The sequence below is a fragment of the Salvia hispanica genome, chromosome 1 (assembly GCF_023119035.1).
Source record: "Salvia hispanica cultivar TCC Black 2014 chromosome 1, UniMelb_Shisp_WGS_1.0, whole genome shotgun sequence".
NCBI lineage: Eukaryota > Viridiplantae > Streptophyta > Magnoliopsida > Lamiales > Lamiaceae > Salvia > Salvia hispanica.
The window spans coordinates 48,656,363-48,683,318 of NC_062965.1; the positions used below are offsets into that span (position 1 = coordinate 48,656,363).

The following is a 26,956-nucleotide window of genomic DNA, read 5'->3' on the forward strand; positions in this document are numbered from 1 at the left end:
TTTCCTTCCCATAATTAAGTGATTTTCGAAAATCACTAGAAAAACAAGGGGGCTCGATTTTTACATCTCTAAACAAGGAAATAATTGGCTCTTGGAATTTAATTTGGATAAATATCCCAAGGATTAAATAAATTCTGGAAAAATAGAAATTCTTTCTCCAAGGGGTCTAGGGTTCGAAAATTACAAGAATTAGGGTGACAAGTATTTATGGAAATTTTCTCTAATATTCTCACTCACCCTTAAACAAATAATTTACCACATAATTCACACAGATAAATAAATCACATGACACATCATCAAGTCAATAAGTTTGACTTTTCAAACTTTCACACAAACCCTAAACTTAATTCGACCATATCACCTCGTGAAATAAAAGCATTCTCGATGCCACGTCATCAACAATAAATTCTAGGGCTAAAAAATTAGGGTTCTAAAATCCGGGATGTTACAATTGTGCCACAAGGAAAGATCTAGACTAGAACAATTTGCAAAACTACTGCTAGAGTTGGAAGTTTGAAGATCGACTGAGTGAACAGCTGGAAGATCTGGAGCAGGAATGGGTCTGGAGCTATAGCTTCTCTTGATTGGTGAATGATCTATGAGAAAATGGTATAAGCCTTTGTCAAGGGTTCCCTTGAGCACGATTTCCTTGGTGCATTGGTCCTTAACAAAACAGAAAGTTGGATGAAATTCAAAGAAAACAAAATTATCTTTGGCAAATTGGGACACACTCAACAGGTTCTTTGTGATATTTGGAACATGAAGCAGATTCCTAAGATGAAGCTTTCTAGAAAACTTAGGAGAATGGGATTGAATCACAGTTTCACCAATATTTGCTATAGACACAATAGAACCATTTCCAAGAACAAGATTTTTACCTCCAGAATACTCTGAGCTGATGTTGAGATTGCTCAAATCATTTGAAACATGGTGTGTCGCTCCTGAGTCAGGATACCAGCTTGTAGATGAACTTGCATCAAAGTTGTACTCTGAGGAATTCCCAACAGACATAGGGGCTGATGGAGCTCTGGGAACAGACTGAATCATATGAGCTGAGGGGTTAAAATAGCTTGATTGTTGCTGTGGAGGATTTCATCTGATCTGCATTTGTTGAGGAGGTGTGTAGTTTTGTTCGAACCTATGCCAACACTTTGCAGCTGAGTGCCCAGGCTTCTCACATAACTGACAAATGATCTTATTTCCACCTACTCTTCCAAAACCTCTTCCTCCACGGCCACCCCTTTGATTTCTTGAGCCTCCTCTACCTGCACCTGAATCATATTTGTTGCCATAAAAAGAAGAATCTCTCTTTTGTCCAGATTGTTGTATCAGATTTAGTGAAGGCTGAGAACCCTCCACACTCAGCATGAGATCTAGTAGTCTCCATCCTTGATTCAAAGCTCAAAAGAAAAGAGCTCACATCAGCTATAGACCATGGCTCAGATCTGGAAGTCACATTACACATGGCTGGATCATAATCCTGGCCAAGACCACCTAAGAGGTGTAAGATTTGTTCACCATCTGATATCCTGCATCCAACAAGACCACCTAAGAGGTGTAAGATTTGTTCACCATCTGATATCCTGCATCCAACAGAGCCAAGAAGATCAAAGTATGATCTCATTTTACTCAAATACTCACTCATAGTCAATGAATCCTTCTTGAGGTTCTGCATTTGTTGCCTATATTGCATCACTTTTGCAGTTGAGCGGCTAGCAAAATTGGTCTCTAAAGCACTCCAAATATCCCTCGCAGATCTGAGGCCAACCACAAGAACAAGAGCAGCCTCTGAAAGAGAAGAGAGCAGCCACCCAGCAACTCTTCTATCTTGCCTTTGCCAAGCAATATATGCTGGATTCAACACCATGGTTCCTTCAGCTGGATCTGGGATCATTTGGGGAGGTGGATTGGCATCTCCTGTGAGAAAATTCTCCAGACCATATCCACACACAACAACATCAACTTGTTGCTGCCACATCAAGAAATTACCATCTGTAAGCTTGACAGAAATGGGTGGCAACTGTGAGAAAATTGGCAGTGCTGAAAGAGGAAAAGCATTGGCATTTGAATCGTTTGATTCTGCCATTTTGGATAGAAAATAAATTCAAAACAAGAGGTAGGAAGAGACAGGATCAAAGAGACAGGATCAAAGAGATCCTGCTCTGATACCATGAAAAGATGCAATCCAAAACATGATGAAGAAAGTAAAGATAGAATTTTCTGTAAATAGCAAGAGTATTGAATGTCACTGTTTCATTGATTCGTTGAACAAGATGACAGTTACATTCTTATACAAACCATTCGAAGCATCTAGAATTACTCATTAATTACTTGTACTATCACCTACCCTCTTGCTTTAACAAACTAAATCAGGAACAGCTATTCTTCATCAATCCTTGGACTGCCACGTCCTTCCAAGACCTCTTGTGGTCCAAGTGCACAGCTGGTGGTTTAGCAACGGCTCCAACATTGTCTCGTGCTTCCTTTGCTTTCACGTGCTCATCAATCAGTACATCTTCATGCAATGTTGCATTACATGCTTTTTCATTCAACACTTCACTTTGGACTTGAGGATGATCTCCAACAGAGAGCTCGCTTCCAAAACCCCAAATCCATTTCTTCTTCCCCTCCTCTTCTCCAGCTGATGAGGTCGTGCTGTTTAAAGGGTTGATCCGCAGAGACAGGTCTCCATTCTCTTCTTTACTTTCCCCTCTTTAATTTCTCTTCGCCAAAACAATTCACTTATGTGGATATGGATTGGAGGATTGTTTGTTGAGGAATTGAGAAGATTAGTTCTCTGCCGAGTTAATTTGAGATTGAGAGAATTAGGGAATTAATTTATAAAAATAATTAGGAATTAATTAGGGAGTAAAAAATCAGAATTAAAAGTTTAATTTGGTCAAAATCGAAATTAAACCTGTTGACCGTTAGTTTTTAACGAAAATGTTGACGGAGGACCAAAATGATCAAATTTTCATATGTTCAGGACCAAAAAATCAAAAAGATAATGTTTAGGAAAAAAAACGTAAAATGGTCATATGTTCAGGACTAATTTTGACCTTTACTTTTTTTATTTTTTTATAAAGCCCTTTTGAAATTATTAATACACTTATGCATCTCAATCTCTTTATTAAATTGTACTACTAGTAGGTGCCTTTTGAAATTATTAAAACACTTATGCATGCATCTCAATCTATTTTAATAATTTGATCATCATATTTACTAAATTTTACCTTTTGTTCGATTATATTTTTTACTATATTTTGGGATATCGTGTACTCTTGGTGTATTTTTTTTTAATTTACAATATCTAACATTAAGAATCCAAGAAATACTTGGCTAGAATTGTGTGTCATACACCACCAATAAAAATTTTGTATGTGAAACGCTCAAGCTCAACGGCTCAAATACAAAGCCACAGGCCCACAAGCCCATAACCCATAACCCATAACCCATAACCCGTTACCAATTCAAGAGCTACATAGTCATTACACACACTCTTCTTCACCTCTCTCTCTATCTTTTCCTCTCCCAATCCCCTCTCTCTCTCTCTCTCTCAAACTTCTTGATTAATTGTGTATAGTGATGCATGCAAGAAACATATAGAGCGAGACCAAACGTGATGGATCATCAGATTCTGGAAATCAACCTGATTTCTGCGCAGGGTCTCAAGCCGCCTCCCTCTAACTTACGCAAGATGCAAACCTACGCCGTCACCTGGGTCAACCCGGCCTCCAAGCTCCGCACCCGCGTCGACTCGCTCGGCGGCGAAAACCCTACCTGGAACGACAAGTTCCTCTTCCGCGTCTCCGACCATTTCCTCTCCGGCGACACCTCCGCCGTCTCCGTCCACATCTTCGCCGTCGGCTACATCACCGACGTCCTCATCGGCACCGTCCGCTTCCTCCTCAGCACCTGCCTCTCCCCCGCCCACAGCCCTACCCGACCCCCGGCCTTCACCGCCGTCCAGATCCGCCGCCCCTCCGGCCGATTCCTCGGCGCGCTCAACATCGCCGCCGCGGTCTACTACTCCGCCGATTATCCGATCCTCGACAAGCTCTCCGCCGTCAGCTTCCGCGCGTTGACGGAGAAGAAGGCGCGCCTCAGCCGCGGCGGCGATTCGAGGCGGAGCAATCAGTCCTCCTGCGGAGACTCGTGCGATCTCTCCGATGCCGACTCCACGGTGTCGTCCTCGTCGGCGTCGTCGCCGGCGGCGGCATCCACGGCGCTGAGGGAATGGAACTCAGTCCGGGAAATGGCGGGAAAATTGAAAGGGGCGAAATCGAACGGTGGAGGATTGCTGTGCGGGCTGATGCTGGCGAGGAAGATCCCATCCTGTCCATCGAATCTTGACACGTGGCGGGGTAAAGATGAAGGGAGCCGGTGATGAACGGCTGTTATCGTTTTGAATAGCGGTGAACCGTTGATTGAAGTATATAGTCGCTTATTTTTCATTTACGTGTAGTGATATTTTCAAATGTTGAAAGTGTATTTAGTCGGAGATATATAATTTCGAATTTGTGTTTGTAATTTTCTTTTAATTCATTCAATTTAACAGTTACTTTGTAAACGAAATGCTTATACCCTTCTACTATGAGTTTTGTTGTTAATGTAAAAGTTATCATCAATTACAGACAATTTTAAATATTTTGGAGGCATAGATTGTTGGTGTGTCAATTGTGGAGTTCTCTTCAGAATGTATATTTATAAAGCATGAAACAATAAATTTATCTTTTACCATACGTCCTCTATCTTACACTCTTCATTAGATACTGATTTTAAATTATAATTGATAAAGTAATCAAGAGACAAAAAGATTAAAATATTTTTAATAAAAAATGAATCTCATCTTGTTAGAGAAATAAACTTTCAAATTAGAACATAAATACTCTTGTAAGAGCGTCTCCAATGGCGGACGTCGCCGACGTCCGACCGGACGTCCGCTGTAGTGAACGGGAAGGGCGCCCACGCTCGTCCCATGTCCTCGCCCCTCAGCCCCACGTCCGACCGGACGTCCGCCACTGTGGCGAAGGTCGGACGTCCGCGTTTTTATTTTTATTTTTTAAATTCTATAAATTATGTATTTTTATGTAATTTTATTTTTAAATTATGTATTTTTTTAAAATTATGTAATTTTTTTTATTATGTAATTTTTTTAAAAAGTATTATGTAATTTTTTTAATGAAGTTTTCGAATTTTCCCGTATTCCGTGTCGACATTTTAATTCCGTAAATTTTAAGTCCGTAAATTGAATAATTGCAGGAAGTCCTAGTGGAATTCCTAGTGGGAAGTCCTAGTGCAGGGGGAAGTCCTAGTGATGTGGCAGTGAAATGGGAAGGGCTAGTGATGACGTGACAGACAGTTTTTATGGGAAGCCATAGTGAGAGGGGCGCCACCGGAGACGCTCTAAGAAATTTTAAAAAATAGTCTGAGAATTAAATATGAGACATATGTTCAAAAAATATATAATTATTGTATAATTTGAATAATTAATCAATGACAGAGTTAGGTTGAGTCAGTCGAACACCGGCTCCGGAGAACTGTCGGAAAATGCCTTCGTCGTCCGCCCTATCTGTATTCTGTAGTGTGGCCTGAATGAAATTTTTAATTGGGTATTGGGCTTTTTTTTATGGGCCTAACGTGCTTCCTTTCTCTTTTTGACGGTCCATATTTCTTAATTACTCATGGCAGCCCAACTATCTTTCTTCTTAATGCATTTATCAGTTAATTGATCCAAGAAATTGATTATGTTTTGGGATTTAATTATTTAGAAGGAAATAAATAGGGTGTTGGGTTCTATTTCTGTTACGTATATTTAATACCAATTTCCATATAAATTAATCATGATCATCTAGTACTTATATATTCTTGCATTTATCCAGCTATAATTTCAAAGGGCTGTGTTGGAATTGTTGAACCAATTACATTTATTTCTATTGCTACTTCTTGTGAAAGTTATTAAAAGACTTGTAGTAGTTCATATTATGTTCTTTTTTCGAACATAATTTGTCTAAATATGTTTTTGACGTACATTAGATTTCTTTTGCCAAAGAAGTGGTGAAAAACAACAAATTGTAAGGTGATATCTTAGTTACATAATTTAAAATTCTTACCAAATTTCGAATGTAGCCAAAGTTCATAATTTTTCAAATAATTTATCCTATATGTTAGTATCTTATTTTACCTCTCTAAGCAAGAACTAAAATACTCTCTTCATTATTAACCTATTTCAAACTGAACTTAGTTACTATTAAAATTTCATACATAAACTTCAACAAAAATACTATACAAAATAGTTTGATTTTGAATGAAGAATAATGGTTAGGTTTTTGGGTTTAGCATTGCCTTGCGAGTTGCGTTTGAGATTTTTTACCTAACATGGTTAGGCAAAAATACACAAGCTTTAAGAATAACCATGCAAATATATTTTTATAGATTAGATAACCAAATTAATTCGCACCGTTAATCTCTACTAAATGAGTGGTTAAGATTGGTTATTTTTAACAGAATTGATTTTTCGACCCCACAAAAACCTCGAGCACAACTATATTAGTACTAGAATTTTTAGAGGGGATAAAAACTAAGCTAAATTAGTTAATTTGTATCCAAACTGTTTCATATACTTATATCGCAAAAATAATATTAAGTAATTAAATATTACGATGTAAATCAAATATCAACATAGTTCAATTATAGATATGTTGACTGTCCAACTATCTACTTTAAAAAAACAAAATGAATAAATAATTATTTAAACTCAAGCAGAAAAGAAACTACCAAGTCAAGCAAGTGGAAGAAATCTACCACTATATTGATTAGTCAATTCAAATTCTAACCCCTTTACTCTGCCTAACCCTTTTATATAATTTTTGAAAGTTTGTTCAACAACTTATCAACCCTAACTTCGAGTTTGGAAACAACCTCTATCTAATTCAATTTGGAATTTTGGAATCAACAAAATTATTTAGTTGAAAAGAACAACTATCTAATTGTAAATGAAACTCCCAGTGGATTTCTTAAACATTTATTTAATGTTTGAAATGGTATAATGGCTGCTATAATAAATTATCACAATTATATAAATTATCACAATTATAAATTGGTGGTGGAATTGCCATCAATATGGACCCTTTCATTGATGCCAATTGCAGTTTGGAACTTTCTATATGGCTGTATTCTTTGTTCTTCATTTTTTGAGGAAAAAGTAAGCAATCTGGAACTACATTTAATTTTATAAATGTTACACATGTTATTATAGTAATGTATCCATCCTTTGACCATTTTAAAGCAATTTGCCCAAAAAATAACGAAGTTCGATCAAATTCTGATTCGTTTCACAACTTTAAAAGTCAATCGACAAATTTATACAATTTGGATTTATTCTCAAAGATCACATAGCAAAAACATCGAATGCAATCTGTTGGGGATACTTTTCACCCCAATGATATTGTTTTATTCATTAATGGACAATGTCGTATACGGCAAAAACATCGAATGCAATCTGTTGTTGATACTTTTCATCCCAATGATATTGTTTTATTCATTAATGGACAATGTCGTATACGGCAAGTTGGTGATCGGATTTTCATCATGAATATGTCTGAACAAATTCAACTTTCATGGTTTACTTTTTTGACCGAATTCTAAAATTGCACCACGAAATAGAAGTTCACCAAATTGGTCCTTTTTTTTTTGAAAAAAAACCGACTGTATAATTATTGAGACGAATTGATGTAGATGCATTAATAATGAAAACATTCATTGCATGATAAATAATCATATCTATATAGATATAGCTATTAGATTTGAAGGAGTTCTAACATTAGAAACACAAGTAGACAGATTATCCAACTATAGTTATTCACAAAAATAGGATACTTTACCAACCAATTATAGCTACAAAATTTACTTTTTCCTAAAAACATTTTAACCAAAAATATTCTACTAAATTAAAAAGATTATATTTTAGAAATAAGCATATAAATACGCATAGAAAAATTGGACCCAAATTGAAAGCAAATTAGAGAGAAGACTTTGAAATCCACAGCAAAGCATCCGTGAATTCTCTCTCTCTCATTATAGTTTATACACTACTCTCCTCAGTGGATAACGAGAAAGGTTTTAGAGAGAGAATCATGAGGGATTCGGGTCAGGATCTGTTCGACCCGACCGCCGCCGTCATGGACTCCGCCTACACCTCCTCCCCCAGCGCCAGCCGCGACCCCGATTTCGGATTCGCCTTCAACGACAGCAACTTCTCCGACCGAGTTCTCCGAATCGAGATTCTCGCTGATTCCGCCGAGGACGATGGCTGCAAAACCCTAGCTGATTGGGCGCTGCGCAAGAGCAAGCGCCGACGCGGCGATGCGACCAAGAAGGAAAGTGGTGAGCTGATTTAGTCAACTTAGCTCAGTTATTGTTGTTGGTGAAATCGCGTTGTTTGCTTGGTTATTTGAATGAAATGAAATTAAAATTCATGAGATGTGATTTGACTTGTTTTGAATTTGGTGTAGCTCGACAAATGAAATAGCTTAGCATCTGTAAATTGAAGTTTGTGCTAGGGTTGCTGGAGGTGGATCATTTAAATGTTGACTAGTAATTTTTATGTTGTGGAGGAATCTAATGATGCTGAACAAAAATAGCTCTGGTCTTTGTAGCTGCTGTTTCTTATGTGGTACTGGAGATTTGCTTTATTTAGCATGTTTTTTTGGAAATTAAATTTGTAGATGGTGAACTCCTATAGAGATCTAACTATAGGATAGTTGAGAATGTTTTTTAGAAATTAAATTAGCATGTTTTTTTTTTCAGAAATTAAATTTGTAGATAGCGCGAAATGCGAAATGCTACTCTAGAGAGTTGAGTATCTAACGATCGAGCTGTCCTTTCAACTAGGAAAACTGGAATTAATTGGCGTTGAGTATTTATCCTGTTATGAATGATCTATGTAAATGCTTCTATTGTTAACTAACGCGTCTTCTCTGTTAGACAATTAGTGACGTGCGTTGCATGGGTGATTTCTTGATACCCTTTGTGCACGTGTATTTGGTTTATACTCTTTCTTATAATGGTATGGGTTGTGCTCATCTTAACCAGACATGTACCACTCGTTTGCAGCTTTGGATATCAACAATTGTCCTGAAGAGCAGATTTTAGACTGTCAGCCAGAAGCTGAAGATGGCGTGGGTGACGAGAATCATGATGAGGAAGAGATTCCGATGATAGAAGATAATCTATCAGGTAATTAACTGAAATTAATTTCTACATTGCTTACACTTTGTCATGTAATCATGATTTGGATTTTCAGTTGAGCATTATAATACGACACGGTAATTAATTATTTTAGCATTCTAGGACATTTATATGATTAGCCTTAAGTTTGAATGGAGAATATGAGTTATTACAGCAGAAAAGTACATACGGGAAATGTTCTTCGGCAAATAGATCTATAGCAAGTTTATGTATAGGTGCATTCAGTGTAGCCAATTTGGTGAAATTGAGTGAAATAAATTGCCTCCATGATTATCATATTGCTTAATGAATGAAAACCCCGTGAACAATTTGTTAATGTTGCAACATAAACTACATGATTGATTTGTCACATATCGACTTTGCTGAACTTGTGTCTCTATTTACCTTAAATTTAGGAATCTCTTCCCATACGGTTATCCTATTAAAATTGTGACTCATCTTCATTTGTATGCCAGAGATTTACTTTCATCACACATCATATTTTTTGAACACAATCTTTGAGAAAGTATGTTCATGAGACGGAAATGCACATATGTTTTCATGAAGTTGCTTACTTCTTGAATATCAACTACCGATAGAGAATTAATGGTCTTTTTTATTCCTTCTGCTCTGAGTTGGTACTTATATTTGGTATGTTGCCATTGCAGGCGATGAAGCTGTTCAAAGTGATGATTCAAATTGGTCTGAAGATGGTTCAAAAGTAATTAGAGTGAAAACTTTGCATATTAGCTCTCCCATCTTAGCAGCCAAGAGTCCATTTTTCTATAAGGTACTCATAGATTTAGTTTCTAATATTTGTTTTCCTTTATAAAAATTAATGTGCACATTTCTTATTCTACTCTTCATTTTGTAGTTGTTCTCAAATGGTATGATGGAATCAGAACAGAGACATGTCACCCTAAGAATTAATGCCTCAGGTATGTGGTCGATCGGACTAGTGCATTATGCAAAAACATATAGCTACTTCTTGTACATAACTCTTGGTTGCAAGTTTGGTTCCAGAGATGCTTTTTCAATATCTTTATTCAGTTCAAGATGATATTTGGGACCCTCAGTTTTTGACTGAGCATTTTCTTCCAGTTATTTTTTAGTTTTTCCATATATTGTTACTGATTTATTGTTAGCTACTGCTCTCTTGCATTTAGGAAGGGAGCTTATCCAGGTTATTATTTGCATTTATTGCTCAATTGCATTGCTTAAGTAACATATTTTTTTCATTGTAACAGAAGAAGCTGCACTTATGGAACTCCTAAATTTTATGTATAGCAACAAGTTAAGCACCAATACAGCTCCTGCTTTATTAGACGTGCTAATGGCTGCTGATAAGTTTGAGGTTGCTTCATGTATGAGACATTGTAGTCGTTCACTGAGAACATTGCCCATGACTCCAGAGTCTGCGTTACTGTATCTGGATCTTCCTTCTAGTGTCCTTATGGCTGATGCAGTTCAACCACTGACTGATGCAGCAAAACAATTCTTAGCTGCACGCTACAAAGATATATCAAAGTAAGTTCTGCTGCCCCTCCCTTTGATAATCATCATTTGACTTTCTATTGGCTATATTAATTACTCTGCCCCTGCTGGACATTCACTTATGTTTTTTTTATACCGAGAGCAGGTTCCAAGATGAGGTTATGAATTTGCCTCTTGCTGGAATCGAAGCAATCCTGTCAAGCGATGATCTTCAGGTGGCTTCAGAGGATGCAGTTTACGACTTTGCACTAAAGTGGACCAGGACTCACTATCAAAAGCTGGAGGAGCGGCGTGATATCCTCTGCACCCGGTTGGGTCGCTTTATCCGTTTCCCTTACATGAATTCCCGGAAGCTTAGGAAAGTTCTGACCTGCAATGACTTCGATCAAGATTTTGCTACTAAAGTTGTGCTTGATGCCCTATTTTTCAAGGCAGAGGCCCCACATCGTCAGAGAATGCATGCCATAGAGGAGTCATCATCCTCTAGCCGCCGGTTTGTGGAGCGATCTTACAAATACAGGCCGGTCAAGGTTGTTGGGTTTGAACACCCGCGCCAACAGTGCGTAGTCTACTTAGATCTTAAGCGGGAAGAGTGTGCTGGTCTGTTCCCATCAGGGCGGGTGTATTCTCAAGCGTTCCACCTGGGCGGGCAAGGCTTCTTCCTATCTGCGCATTGCAACATGGATCAAGGGAGCTCGTTTCACTGCTTCGGCCTGTTCCTCGGGATGCAAGAAAAGGGCTCCGTCTCATTCGCTGTTGATTATGAATTCGCTGCCAGATCCAAACCCACAGAAGAATACATCAGCAAATACAAGGGTAACTACACATTCACCGGCGGGAAGGCAGTTGGATATCGCAACCTGTTCAGCATTCCGTGGACTTCATTCATGGCCGACGACAGTCTCTATTTCATCAACGACATGCTCCATCTCCGAGCCGAGCTCACCATCAAACGCGACGTCGCCGCACCGTAGAGAAGGGCGGAAAGAGAGAGAGAGCTCTTGAAATCCCTTTCCTTTCAGCTCCAAGAGAGATGATTTATAATTAAGTAAAATGTTGCAATTACTTTGAAGAGTCAGGCTGTATACTTTTGTGTGATATACATAGAGATGTTGTTGTGATGCTGAATGCTGTAAATAGGGTTGTTTGTTTCTGACAGGCCTTACCCTTTTTGAAGAGCTCTAATTTGCTTCAATAGATTTGGGTGAAATTATGCATCAGCTGAAATTTGGGTTTTTATATATTTACCTGAATCTTTATATTCATAGTCTCGTCGATTCAGTAATATACTTATATTTATTATTGTTTCATGCTCCTTCCGTTTTTAAAAAATAGTAACTATTTCTATTTTAGTCCATTCCTCAAAAAATGACAATTTCCAAACTTTTTATTTTATGAAATATTTACACTCCTATATATTAATTTATTTATCACTTATACCACTAATAAAGTGGACCTCGTAATTTACTAACATTAATTCTATTATTTTTTTCTCTCTTTCTCTTTTACTTTGTCAAATTATGCATTAAAAATTGTGTTGTTTCAAATGTTTCAAATGCATTAAAACTCGCAAGGCAGACTTCAATATTTTGTTGCGAATAATGTTAAACTTTATTTTCTTCATTGATTTTTAAATTTGTAAGATGGACAAAAACTCGATCAAAATTCACAGTTATTTTTAAGAGAAAAAAGAAAATATTCCTTAAATTACAAGGTGGGGAGAAATCGATTAAAATTAGTATAATTATCTCGAAAAGAATTTTATATTCACAATCTTAATCGATTTAGTAACCCGGATTTTAATATGGTAATTACACCATTCATATAAAATAATTTACTATTGTTTGATATTGGTACTAAAAATTATTATTTGCATAAATAAGTACTAAAAAAAAGTTTATTCGCGACATTTTGTTACATACGTTTGGATTTGGATGCAGTTAATTTTTCACCGACAGTCTATAGAATATATGAAATAGCCATAAAACTTTTTGTATCAAAATAAAATAATAATAAAACTTTTTGTAAAAATAATGTTGAAACATTTTGTATCTCATATTGGTAAAACTTATTTATGCAAACATCCATCTTTTTGTTCCAATATGAAACTATAATAAAATATTTTATATATAGTGTAATTACCCGAATTTACTTATTCAATCGTGTCATTAATTTAAGACATATTTGTGATGTCCACAATATATTACGGAGTATTACATGATCCCAATATTTTGGTAATACATAATTTGCAAATTTATTTCATAATTTCGTAATTAATTTTAAAGAATTCGATCATGATTAACAGTATCGGGCCGAGAAGCCCAACCATAAAAAAGGCAAAACCAAACACGCCTTTTTGCAAAAGAAAGAAGCAGCAGAAAGGGGGCAGCCGTCCGATTTAGGTTTTCCAGCGATGCCGAAGAACAAGGGAAAGGGAGGGAAGAATCGGAAGAGGGGAAAGAACGAGGCCGATGATGAGAAGAGAGAGCTCGTCTTCAAGGAAGATGGCCAGGAATACGCCCAGGTCATGCGTATGCTCGGGAACGGCCGCTGCGAGGCTACCTGTATCGACGGCGTCAAGCGCCTCTGCCATATCCGCGGCAAGATGCACAAGAAGGTCTGGATTGGCGCCGGTGACATCATCCTCGTCGGCCTCCGCGACTATCAGGTTAATTCATGGAGTAATTTTTTTTTTCTGATTGGTGGTTTAGGTTTGTTCCTGTTTTGAATTGGGGAATTTTGCACATGGTGTGTTTGTTTGTTTGATTGTTAGTAGTTTTGTGGTTTTTATGGAATAAGTAGTGATGCAGATAGATACACATGGTTTGTTTGATTGGATTTCCTTGTTGATTTGGGGATTTTGTTAATTCTTTTAATTGAAAATCTACAGTCTAAGTTAGGGATTAGTTTTGGACATTTTTGTTTAGTATACCAAAGTTTTCATCTTTCAAAACACTCTGTTCGTATCTCTAATTTTTATGTTGCAAAACAGTAAGATTGATGGTCATAATCATGCCTCATTCTTCAAATTGGAGTATAACAAGAACTGATATATACTCAATGTTCATCTAATCATATGTTTGTGTTTGTGGTGATGGCATTGTCCTAATCATGTATATATAGATATAGATTTGTGTTAGTGATGAATGGATTGTGGATTGCAACAGGATGACAAGGCTGATGTTATCCTGAAATACATGCCCGACGAAGCCAGGCTGCTGAAGGCTTATGGGGAGCTGCCGGAGAACACCAGGCTGAACGAGGGCATCGCTGCTGGGCTGGACGAGGAAGAAGATGGCCCTGGTGATGATTACATTGAATTCGAGGACGAAGACCTTGACAAACTCTAGAGCCTCCACCTCTTGTTGTAAGGGCCATTTCTTGCAACACATTGATTGCCTTTTGTATTCTTCATGTGGTTTTTCCATCTCTTCATGTCTACTGTTTTTCAGTAATATGGTGAAAGCTTTATTTGGTCTATAAGTTGCAGAGTACATTTTTTTTGTACTTTGTTCAAAATTATTTGAACCAATATATATACACTTGATTTGCTTGACATTTTGTGAACCATCTTAAACTTTGGGCTCACCATTATTTTTTTTAATAGAGATCTTGCAAGTAAAATGCATGTAGTTTCAAATGTAAGTAATTTAAAAAATATTACTCCATAATTATCTTTTTGTAACTGATGCATCGTGGGTCCCTGCAATTCCAAGTCCATTTTTGAATTATAATGGAATGGTCCTAATTTTATCTTCATTTTCGATGGTAGAGATTTTCTAGAAGTTTATGCGCTCCTTTCACTTATAAAGACCCCAATTATTAACACTCCATTTCTCATTCTCTTCAAATTATTGAGTGTCTTGAGAAAATACACCCAAATTATTTCAAAACTCCATATTTCTCACTCTGCCGATTATTGAGTATGTGAAAATGATACTTTACTTTCTGTGTGAAACTACACCATAATTTTCAGAATTATAACTTGAAAAAGTTAGTGCAATTAATTCTACTTCTATATATATAGTACGTAAGGAGTAAAATATTAGTAGCATGAAATAATGAAATATATAATCTATTTATTATTTATAGGTAAAATAAAATGAGAATTTTTTAATGTATCAAAATAATAAAATGAAGCTTATAATTATTTTCCCTTTCTTCATTTGACATACTCCCTCCTCTTTAAGTGTCAACTTTTGCCATTTTCTATCGTCTTTCATTAAAGGTTCACTTTCACTTTTACTAAAAATAGTAATTAGGTCTCGCATTCCACTAACTTATTCTGCTCATATTTCATTATATAAAGGTGGAACCACTGCTCATGTTTTCAACTCACTTTTCTTTTACATTTTCTAAAATACGTGCCGAGTCAAATATAAACATGTAATGAGGGTGGGGGAGTATCGTACAATTCATGTATAATAGTAGTAACTTATAAATAATTTCATAATTTACATGATAATAATGATATAGTACTCCGTCTAGTAGCATTTTAAATTATAATGTAGATACCACGATCGACAAACATGCAAACGTATCCATAAACATTCAAGGAGGTGACAACATCTTTCCAAATGTAAACGTAGAGTCAATTATTTCCCTATTATTGATAACAAAAAAACAAAAAAAGAAAGCTGTACATAAAATCATGAAACAAAAGCTTAAAATAGACAGCACACGAATGTGGACACACAACATATCACAATTCAGTGATTCACACAAATCCCTTCTTTTCCCTTTTCATTTCATTTTGCTTTCTCATAACCTTGTCGAGATTTATGGTTTTTCCTATAGCTATAGTATTATGTATAACACATGAAATCAATATCATGAAACCCTCGATTCACAATCATGCAAAGCACCAATGATGATGGCATCAATCTTGATGGGGTGCAATTGCAAAAGGGATTGCCTCATCGCTCTGATCATGCTGAATTCATGGCTTTGGCATATCGTTGATGGATCATCATCAAATAGGGATTCTCTAGATTCATTCCTCTACGACTACGCCTTCAAGAAGATCAAGAAACTCCGGTCGGGGGAGGTGTACTCAGTCCCCCCTCCGGCCAACTTCTCTGGCATGGAGCTGGCTGTGGCCCGAGTCCGTACAAGCAGCCTATGGCGCAAAGGGCTCAGCCACGGCCCCTTATCAATCCCACTAAAGACATTGCCATGGCCATTCACAAAGAGAGTTGATGTAGTGTATCAAAATCTTGGCAACTGGTCTTCTCTTTACTACAATGTGCCCCACCACACATTTCTTGCACCAGTTTTAGGGTTTCTACCTTATGATTCTAGTGGGAATGGGGCCATTGAGATTAGGGCTTTAGGTGATGAACACTTGGTGATGGATTTCAAGAGTTATGAACACGTTGGTGGGGCCGCGAAGTGTGTTAAGTTCGATGGGAATGGGACCATGGAGTTGAGCAGCACGACGAGTGAGGGGTGGTGGGTGGTGAGGGGGCGGGGCCACTTCTCCCTCGTCGTTCCTAATGAGAGGAAGAGGGATTGGGAATGGTGGATGATGGGGGTGGTTTTGGGGGGTTTTGGGGTGATTTTGGTGGTTTTAGGGTTTTTGTGGAAGAAGATGAGGAGGAGGAAGATGAAGGGAATGGAGGAAGAATCAGAGAGGAGTGAAGGGTTGGAGTGTGCTTGGATTGGGAGAAGTAGAATGCCCTTTGCTTCAGCTATTAGAACACAGCCAGTTCTCGAAAATAGTCATCTTCCTTAAGTCTCTCTATCAATCTTGTGGATGAAAGAATTTTTTTGTTCATACAAAATGTGATGTGTTTTCTTGAATGATGATGTGTCTTATGTTAATGTTTCATGTCTAGTTGTTGTATAACTTGTCCTTTGGCTCTTGGGAATTACCATGTTCATTAATTATACTATATATTCTTGTATGTTAGTTTATTACAATCTAAGTAAGTTTTGTTGGTTCAAATGTTTTGGACATTGTATTTTTCTGATTCGGGAAGTATAAGGCTTATAGTTTTGTGGAAAAAGTGAAGCTGACAGAGACCAATATATGTGTATGTTTTGTCTTGTTACATGTGAATATCAATTGCATGATATATAATATGGTTGTTAGCCCCTTGATTGATGGCAATGATAAAGGTTGAAAAAATAAGGAGATATTTATAACCTGCAGACAAGATTGGTCATAGATTTCTTTGTGTAATAAAGATACTGTTGTAATCAATCTAGACTGGGACAAAATTCATTGGTTGATTTTTTGTGTAGTAATCAAACATTTGAACTTGAGATTAAAACTGTGAAATATGATAGTGTAATCTTCAACAATATAATAATGTTACTTCAGAAATTAGCTGGAGCTTGATCCAAAGTTTTTCCTCTTTAAAATTGTCACAAAAACCACTGACACAAACAATATGTCTAAAATGTCTTTTGGGACTCCATATAGATGCTTTGACCAATAATTTTTATATGTTGTACACCACATAGTTTTTGCTTATAATAGTGAATATTTTGTGTCACACATTTATTTCTAATTAGTTTAGTGTTGCATGAATTAGATTTGTTAATAATGTTGACTTTCACCTAATAACACTCTATAGTCTAATCTCGATCCCATTCAATAATGAGAAATCTCAGGACAAGTTCATTCTGAGAAAACTCATTTGGATTTGGTAGGTAATGAAATATAAATTCGGTATAAGCCCAATGACACCCAACCGAGCTGACCATGCATTAGTCTGATAACCTCAAATGTCAAACAGTGATAACAAAATGTGTACAAGAATCAATATTTCTAATGTTGAAAATTTACATTTGAATTGTCAAACTATTATTGGACTTTCCAACCAATGAAATACCAATATGACTCATTCGATTGGTGCGAAGTGTTTTACCAATTGAGTTGTGCCTTATCATCACGAAGATATATCTAATTGATATTTCGTTTAGGGAAATAGTAACGCAGCCTTCAATTATCATTTCACGTGGATTCTCAGTCGCTCAACATCTCAAAGTGACCAATAACCTTAGAGACCCAGATTGTTGACAATATATCCACCCAAAAAATAAAACTGAAATACAATTGTACAACGCTGAAGGCTATGATTTCTAGCTAGGCACATGAATATTTTGACGAATGCAACAAAGGAGGTTGGTAATCATGGTGTCATGATACACGAGGCCATAAGCCCCATCCTCCACTGCAAATGTCAATCCATCTTGAGTGGTACTCTATTCGTTCCACTTTAGAAGTTCCCTTTGAGTTCAGCATGAATTTTAAGAAATGTAAAGGAAAGTTGGTGAAAAAAAATAGTGGAATGTGAATTCTACTTTTGTATATTAGTAATATAGTAAAATATGAGTGGAAAAAGGTTAATTAGTGGAACGTGGGGCTTATTACTATTTATGGAATATTTCAACCGAGACTCATAAAGTAGGACACCCAAATATGACTAACCGAGACTCCTAAAATAGGATGGAGGGAGGACTATTTTTTAAGTAAATAACTCTATTATATATTGAGTGTATATTTTTATTTGTATTAAGTGTTTTAACAATGTGTAAGTGTCAATCATCAAAATAATAATAACCATGTATGATGTTTTTTTTGTTCTTATTGAATTTGTGAGTGGAATGCTTTCATACGTATGAACACAATGAAGAATTTAAGATGATGGTACAAGATAGTATATATTTTTCATGATGTCAAGTGTAATAAATTCGAAGGTAGGCACGATTAAATAATTTAAAGTAGCATGATTCCATTAAATTATTTTTATATATCACATCGGATGGCAAGCTTTTTCTACAGATTACTAGCAAAAAGCAAATCAAATTCCATTAATCATCTGACTTCTTTTTCATTTCCAACCAAGCGCAAAGTCAGCGACAATATATTGGCAAATGTGGACGATGATATATTGTCCACTTTTTAAATATATAAATATATTTTCCATACCAATTAGAATATAAGTATTTCCAAAGGATTGAGTGAGGCATCAAGCAAGACCTCCAATCCCAAGTTAGAAATAAAAGATTTTTTTAGTATAATATAAAATGTTCAAACCAAAAAAATTAATGAGCAATGTAATATCTAAAATCGAACAAATGCAAAAAAATAAGCAAAAACAAACAAGCAACACAAATCAATACATTATATGTTAATCCTCATCCGTCTGCGAGTATTGGGTTTAATGCAACTCTAATCCAAACGAAATGTTCTATTAATGATTTTAATAATTACTAGTGTCACATATCCAAAAATAAAATTCAGACCAATATATATTAAGCACAACTACTTAATACTCAATATATACCACTATTGAGTCCTATTTCTTTTAGAATAGTACGATTATAATTTATTTTAACAAAATGGAATATATTTTAGTAATATCTTATCTACTTTATTCTCTAGTATTTCCTACTTAATACACAAAAAATATCTTAATATTAATGTGGTCTAGATGGGAGAGTATTAATTTTTCCAATCACGTTATGTATTGCATATATGCAAGAATGTGAAGGGACAAGGGAAAAATTAAGCCATAACAATCCATTGATTTGACTAGAAGTAATTCTCTATCTCGATAATTAGTTAGATACATGAATGTCGGCATGCGTCAGTGTTCAATCCACCTAAACTATTACATTAAATATTAATATTTGGGAATTAGAAAAGAAAAAGTTTTCAAGAGTATCTTTCAAATAGATCTATAAAGTAGTCTAGTAGTGGATTGACTAGTGGACAATATATAGAATATTACATATCTCTGAAAATTATGTGAATTTCAACTTAGGGGCAATTATTGTAAATGAACTTTATCAACTTATCTACTAATTAAAAGGCACTAGCTATAGAGCAATGTTATAATGGACTAGATGATGATGAAAATAATGATGGTGGTGATAATTAAAAAGTTGCGTATACTGATGATAATTGAACTTAAACATGTTGTGTGAATGATATGGTGGTTCTCTAAATTGTTTCTATGCTTATGTGGGAAGTCCTAATATGGCCATTCAATAGCATAATAATTATCAAATGCTAATGCACTTTTAATTAAAAGTTAAACTAATGTTAAGATGAATACAATAAAATAGAAACCGAGGAAAAAAACATATTCCAACGTTATCTGTCAACCTCATCCACCAAAGAGTAATGGTCTCACAACTCCAAATCATTTGAGAAATTGCAAACAACAATCACAAAACGCACGACATGCAAAGAAACTGAAAGGAAGAAAACGGACAAAAGACAAAACACACAAGCACAAACAACATAAGTGCACAAATGATCGAACGATCACAAATAGCAAGAAACAGAAAACACGAGAAAGTAAACAAATGACGCGTTTATTGAAATATAAACTTGATTGTATTAAAATGGATACAAGTACATAAATACACTCAAAAGTATAGTTGTTCTTGCATTTGTCACATAAAAAATGTTGACACTATTTCTTAAACTGAAACCATCTTCAAACTATCTACTTCATATTGATTCTTTGCATCCCCATTCTCAACAACTCCATCAAAATCCGCCATGTAAAACTCGAATTTCTCGACCACGCTCCGAGGCATCGACACGAGAACCCTAACCGCGTCGAATTCTCCGGCGACCGGAAGAAACAAGCAATAGATATCACTATACAAAGGCCCCATGTGAAGAGCCTTCCCTCCCCCAAAATCCAAATCCTCCAACCCTAATTTCGACCATTGCGAGATCACCAAACTCGATGACAAATCCGTCACCACACTCTCATCATCCAACAAATCAATCATGGATCGAACATAGTCATCACTAATTACTGATTTAGCATGTTGCACTGATTTCACGCCGTGGCGCACGTTAGCCGAGACGAGGTCCTTGACCTTCGCCTCGGCGCACGCTAGCACGAACCCGTTCCCGTAATACCCCTGGGGCATCTCTGGCCGCACCTTGTCCCGGATGTTCATGGAGAAGAGGAGCTTGACTTGAAATGACGGTTTTAGCCCTAGCGAGCGGACCCAGCTGCGCCACGTGTGGGACGCGAGGGCCTCGAAGGTGGTGCATTTTAGCGAGGGGTAGCATTGTCTTTTCAGGTGGAGGATTTGGGAGGGGGAGAATGTGACGGATGACGTCACGAGCGGTTGGGATTGGAGGAAGTTGAACACATTGGGGCCCGCTGCGGGTTCGTTCGTTGGAGGGGTGTTTTTGGTAAATCCGGGGTGGGGGAAGGTTACTTGTGGCGGGTGGCGAGGCTCCAACACGTGGCGGGAGTGGAACGGTGGGATCGGTAAGTTCGGGGACGACGAGGATTGGTGGATGTGGGCCCAGGCGTGTAGGAACTGCGACGAGCCGATTCCGTCGCAAATGCAGTGACTTATTGCGGTGCAGAGAATCGTTCCACCGTCTCGGAGATTCGTCACCTGTTATTAGTACAATGTTTACTTGTCAATAAACAAGATGTCTTGCTCAACAGTAACTTGTCTCAAGATCGTCTAAGATTGAATAACTAAAGATTATGCCAGATCAATTTCATTACTATTCCAAGATCTATTTGATTGAACAATATTCATAAAATTCAATTTTATCTAATTTATCAAATAAACATTCCAAACCTTAAGTAAGGGGTGAAATATCTATCTATTAATACAATACGATTCACTTTGATAAATTGGTGGAGTGTTCAATTTGGCGTCATAGAAAAATATAGTCGTTTGATTTTTCTTTAAATAATTTGTACCATCATATATGCGATGTGACAATATATTCCTCTATATGCAAAAGTCTAACCGTTTTGCCATTTACCCTGTCCACAAAAATTGTCCTTTTTCACTAAAATTATTAAATCTAAACAAGTTACGATACACTAACATATTTAAAGCGAAACTTTTACTTTAATAGCACACCACCAACAATTTTATGGATAAAATGAAATCATACACGTGTTATCTAGCTAATTACATAAAGATGAAATCTTGCAAGACATACATAACTATATGCATATAATAATATAAGAATTCGAAGTATCAATAGAAGACAAATTTGAAAAGATTTGGTGATTGATTTTGATGTAAAATTGATGTAGAGAAATGTAGACCATTGAATGAGATGGGTAGAAAAGTGAAAAGGTAAAAAGATTGTGAAATAAAAAGAAGATGTTGGAATATATTCTTGGGGAAAAGAGGCCAAGAATGAGTGCCGAGGGAACCGACACATGTTGGATATAAGTGAAAGAGAAAGCTCATTCACCCAACTTAGGTAAAATACAACATTTCAATACATAGTATGTGAACTTTTCAATTCTACCCAAAACAATCCATTTTCATGCGTATCATAGTTCAAAATATGCCAAAATTTCAGATTAGGATCGAAAATTCTGAAATTTGGTCAATCTGTCCTACATTTTTTAAAAACTGAAACAACAACGTACCACGACAATATTCTTGAGCTAATGCGATGTTGAGTTAGCAAACATGTGTAAAATTTTGATGACGTGGATGAATAGTAGCGCAAACGTGTATTAATGTGAAGACGTGGATAACTAGACAACATTGTTTTAAACTTAAGAAACTAAAAGATAAAAATAAAATAAATTTATCTCTATAAATTTGCTACAAATTATTCTCAAATAACTTATAATCTGTAATTTTTTATTGGTAATAAATCCTAAAACTTTTGTAATGTCCGTTAACGAAATTGTAGGTGCAAAAGATATTCCTCGTTGAAATATTAGGCACAATAAACGACAAAATCTTACTTGATCTAAACAAGAGAGCTTTATTTCCATTTCATATTAAACATGCCAATAAAAATAATAATCCAAGAAACAAACATCGAGGTATCCTTTTCAGGGAATAATGTTGCGTGACAAATTATTGACTATTCGTGAACAGAAGATATAAGTTTCAAACAAAACTCCCCAACTCACAATCGAATTTTTCTAATAGTGATCATTTGAATGATAAGTTGGATCAAAATCTGATCAATTCTAAATGAGCCGTTTGGTTGCTATGTTCACTAGGACAATACTAGTATTTAACTATTTGTCCTTATTTTACTTGTTTTGAATGCGAGTTAAATTATTTTGCCTCGCATTATTGATCATACTTTAATGTGTTAGATAAACTCTTCAAATAAGATTAAATAATATAAACTGAATATCCAATAATGATAACTAACTCAAATTACCTTGTTGCTCTCAAAATTCACTCCTCACATATAAGACGATTGAAACACAACCAAAATATAATAAGTCAGTTTTCAAATCTTATGAAGTTAATTAAATTTTATAATATAAATTACAAAACCAATAAGAAAACAAAACTTCCTCCAAATCAGCCACATTAGCATAAAGAAGACTAGTAACATGTTTGCCCAATCCCAAACACCATTCAACCAGAAAAGACTGAAACCAAATCATTTTGGATTTTTGTTAATAATAGTATTTCACAAAAACAAAACAAAAAAAAATGCAAATTAATACCTGAATTATGAGAGGTGGAATATCCAAGAAATCAGCAGCTTCAACTCTGTACAGCAGCTTCCTCATCAAGGCCCTGTTTGGCTTCCCCACAAACTCAACAAACTCATCACTCCTCAAATCCATCTCCGCTTCCGCAAACACCGCTCCTTCTCCGTTGCACTCCACCTCCAACTTCCGATCGTCCCCGCCCACGCGCCGCCTCAGCCGGCCTGCTAAGGGGTAGAACTCGACGAGAGCCCGGGCGAGGGAGCTTCGCAGGGCTGCGGTGTGGAGAGATTTGGCGAAAAGGTAGAGATATTTGATGGAGAATCTAAGGAATTTCTGATCATCTAAATTGGAAAGGTAGAGCCTGTGATTGGGAGTGGGCCGGGCCGGGCTGATTAACACGGGCTGGCCTTTGTAGATGCAATCCGGAAGCTCTGGGGATTTAAGCATGGTGATTAGTTAGAGGATTTGTGAGAGAAGATGAAGTGATTAATGTGTGAAAAGTAGAAGCATGGGGATGAAAGTTGGTCTGTGTTGTCAAGTGTGTTGGAGACCCTATATATGTATCTACTTGAATTACTTAATTAATTTAAATATCTTACATCATGCATTATAATCATGATTTGGGAGAGTGGTTAGGTTATTCTTTCACATGTTGGTGAATTTCATTCAATGGCGGATTTATGTGGGGTATAGGGTCGACCGATTCCACTGCCGCTCCATGAGTGTTGGAAAAATTTTATTGATCATGGTGCTTTTGGTCCAACCGTTCAAAATTGTGTTTATTTCTATTTTTTGTCTGTCATTCATTTTTAATAAGTATCGGGGACGAGCCGGACAGCCACATGTTTTTCGAAATTGGTTCATGTTATTATCACTTCCTGATCTTACTATAGTGTTCTTTACATTGTACTACCTTTAATTGTAACTTAATAATCTTTTTATTTTGGTTCATCCACACATAGAATGCGAAGAGGTTTATATTTCACTAATTCATAACGGTCACTAATAAAGAACATGACAACCTGAGACTTTTTAGTTTTGAATTGTCAATATTGATTTACAACTATTTTATCTAAACTTATTGATTTGTCTTGAATTAACAAACCATTTATGATCATATTTTACCTAGAATTTACAATCACGAAAGTTCTTAGTCATATATCGACCATATTTAACTTACAGATCCAAAATACGAAGCTTTGTAGTCATGAGTTGTGAATTGCATGTAATGGTTCAGTTTAATTAAGCTTCAAATATATGTGGGAATTGGTTGGAAAGTTTTCATGATTTAAGGAAAAGTGTTGAAATTTCGAAAGCTTAAAGCTGAATGTTCAACTTTTAATCATGTTGGAGTATTAGCATGTGGAATTTGACAGGTGGTTGTTCATATGGATTTGATCATGTTATGACTTATGATTACTTAGCATTAATGATAACCTTTTGGATATTATACTTTTGAATGATAAACCAAAATTTTCATAATTATTCATTTTAGCTGCCGACAATAAGCATTCGGCTCGTAAATATTCGGGTATTCGAGCTCGATTCAAGATACTCCATCCGTCTCCCTGAAAGTTTGTCACTTTTTTATATTTCCATTTATCCCACAAAATTTATCTCATTTTACTTTTTATCATGTTTGATAATGTACCTCATATTCCACTAACTTTTTCTACTCATATTTTATTATAAAAATAAAAATAGAACCCACATTTCATTTATTATAAAAATAAAAATAGAACCCACATTCCATTAACTTTTTTAACTCACTTTTCATTACATTTCTTAAAACACGTGTCAGGTCAAATAAGTGAGACAATATTTAGGAGACGGAGGGAGTACTATTTTATTGTTCGAGCTCGGTACGTCACCTAATTGTCGAGCTCAAGCCTAGCTCGTATGATATTAGATAATATTGTATCTCAAGCTCGAACGATCTTATATACATATAAATAGTGGTCAAAACTCAAGTAGAATATTCAAGTTATGCTCTCGGTTAACGTGTTACTCGAACTCGACTAAAGGTTCGTGTATTGACTGGAGCTTGAAATCAGACTCGAGCTCGGCTTGTTTACAGTCGAATCCAGCTTCGTACGGGCTTTTTTCGAGTCAAGCTCACAATTAGCTTCGTGTATTTTCGATCCTACTCTAAACAACAGATTTTCCTATACTCTCTCCGTTCGCGAAGGAGTCCCCTTTTTCTATTTTACACCGTCCGCGAATAGGAGTCATGGTTCACTTTTTTCATAAATGGTACTCCCCCTATCCCTGAAATTTTTTCGCTTATTTCCTTTTTCATTCGTCCCTACAAATTTGTCACTTTTCACTTTTACCATTTTTGATAGTATACTCTAGGGGTGGCAAAATGGGTAGCGGGTAATGGGTAATTCCTATTTCGACCCGTTACCCACCGGGTATCGAGTATCCGCTACCCGACGATAACGGAAAACGGGACGGGATCGGGTAGTGTATATTAGAGTTTTGCGAGTAGCGGGTATAAGCAGATACCCGTTATTATTAGTATTAGCCATATACCATCTTTTAATACTCTCTCTGTTCCATATTAATAGAGGCGTTTCAAATAGTTAAAGTGGAAAAAAAAGTAAATAGTTAAACAATAATATCCATATACGCACTCATTTTGAAAAATTAAAATAAACAGTTAAAATGGAGAAAAAGTAAAGTAATAAGATAATAATATACAGAAGAGTATTTATATTATTATATTTCTAAAATAAGGGAAGAAAATGAAACGCCTCTATTAAGGCAGAATAGTGGGAGTACTTTATATAATCTAAGAGTTCTTTTGAAACATTTTTATATTCCAATGAACATAAAATTGAAAACTCACCAGAACTAGCTATAGAGTATCCCCTCACTTTTATTCTCAATCTATTCAAAGCTTATCATCAATATTAATAAAGTAAATTAGGGAACATTTACGGCTATTATGGTTTTCAAAATTTTTATTAGGATTTCGGGTCGGGTCGGATACCGGATACCCGACATGGGTATCGGGTAATCCCGGTATGTTGAAGGACAAGTATTGGGACAATAAATTTGGCTAAAATCGGGTACGGATACCCGCAGGTAACCCGTTTCGCCACCCTTGGTGTACTCCACTAACTCATTCTCACTCACATTTTATTATAAAAGTAATACTTTATATAAATGTAGGACCCATAAATCACTGATTTTTCAACTCACTTTCTATTACATTTCTTAAAATCCGTGTTGGATCAAATAGTGACAAATTATAAAGAACGGATAAAATAATAGGGTCTCATATTTTTCTAACTCATTCCACTCATATTTTATTTAAAAATTAATATATACAAATGACACTAACATTTCATAACTTACTTTTAACATTTTTCAAAGAAAAGGAGAGATTGGTACTTGCACTTCTTCAGGTGGGCTTTTATTTGACAGCTATGGTACAAATGCGTTTGTACAATAACTATGAAGAACATTTCTATGGCTTAAGCAATGACGTATCCTTCCTTTCAATTTATAATAATCAAAATTCTTTTTAGATTCTCCCATTTTATAGCCAAACAAATAGGTTCCTTAATATTTGTCCATTTTTTGTATTATTACATTGAGGAAGTATTAGTTTTGCTCTAAATATATATAGGTCTTGAGTCTTGTGTGCATAGAGAGTAATTTAATAGAGGGAAAAATTTCTGGAAACTTATGATTTGGTGTATCCCATAATTTTAAAAATCAGCCATAGAAATCATAATTTTAACATTTTTCTCAACTTTATCATGATAAAATATTTTGTTTTTCTATTT

The 26,956-nt window shown here is 35.9% G+C and overlaps 5 protein-coding genes across 6 annotated transcripts; 4 read left to right on the forward strand and 1 right to left on the reverse strand.

Moving 5' to 3' along the window:
- Positions 1-3,560: 3,560 nt before the first annotated feature.
- On the forward strand, positions 3,561-4,490 carry LOC125204498. The gene has a single exon (XM_048103175.1). The coding sequence runs from the start codon at positions 3,590-3,592 to the stop codon at positions 4,385-4,387; it is 798 nt and encodes a 265-aa protein (XP_047959132.1). The 5' UTR covers positions 3,561-3,589; the 3' UTR covers positions 4,388-4,490.
- A 3,534-nt stretch (positions 4,491-8,024) lies between these two features.
- LOC125205399 (BTB/POZ domain-containing protein POB1-like) lies at positions 8,025-11,942 on the forward strand. 2 transcript variants are annotated; one of them, XM_048104298.1, is made up of 6 exons: positions 8,025-8,385; positions 9,094-9,237; positions 9,897-10,018; positions 10,103-10,166; positions 10,476-10,755; positions 10,868-11,942. In XM_048104298.1, the coding sequence occupies exons 1-6, from the start codon at positions 8,136-8,138 to the stop codon at positions 11,694-11,696; spliced, it is 1,689 nt and encodes a 562-aa protein (XP_047960255.1). In that variant the 5' UTR covers positions 8,025-8,135; the 3' UTR covers positions 11,697-11,942. The 2 variants fall into 2 exon arrangements, with proteins under 2 accessions (XP_047960255.1, XP_047960264.1); XM_048104307.1 differs by having other exon boundaries at positions 9,115-9,237.
- Positions 11,943-12,896: 954 nt separating this feature from the next.
- Positions 12,897-14,280, forward strand: LOC125205416 (eukaryotic translation initiation factor 1A-like). The gene is made up of 3 exons (XM_048104333.1): positions 12,897-12,956; positions 13,028-13,390; positions 13,890-14,280. The coding sequence occupies exons 1-3, from the start codon at positions 12,912-12,914 to the stop codon at positions 14,070-14,072; spliced, it is 591 nt and encodes a 196-aa protein (XP_047960290.1). The 5' UTR covers positions 12,897-12,911; the 3' UTR covers positions 14,073-14,280.
- Positions 14,281-15,325: 1,045 nt separating this feature from the next.
- On the forward strand, positions 15,326-16,613 carry LOC125205409. Its single transcript, XM_048104320.1, has one exon. It carries the CDS (start codon positions 15,590-15,592, stop codon positions 16,454-16,456), a length of 867 nt encoding a protein of 288 aa, XP_047960277.1. The 5' UTR covers positions 15,326-15,589; the 3' UTR covers positions 16,457-16,613.
- Positions 16,614-20,039: 3,426 nt separating this feature from the next.
- LOC125211392 (alcohol acyltransferase 9) lies at positions 20,040-23,694 on the reverse strand. Its single transcript, XM_048111160.1, has 2 exons — positions 23,172-23,694; positions 20,040-21,111 (listed from the first exon to the last, which is right to left on the reverse strand). The coding sequence occupies exons 1-2, from the start codon at positions 23,604-23,606 to the stop codon at positions 20,164-20,166; spliced, it is 1,383 nt and encodes a 460-aa protein (XP_047967117.1). The 5' UTR covers positions 23,607-23,694; the 3' UTR covers positions 20,040-20,163.
- Between the last annotated feature and the right edge of the window lie 3,262 nt (positions 23,695-26,956).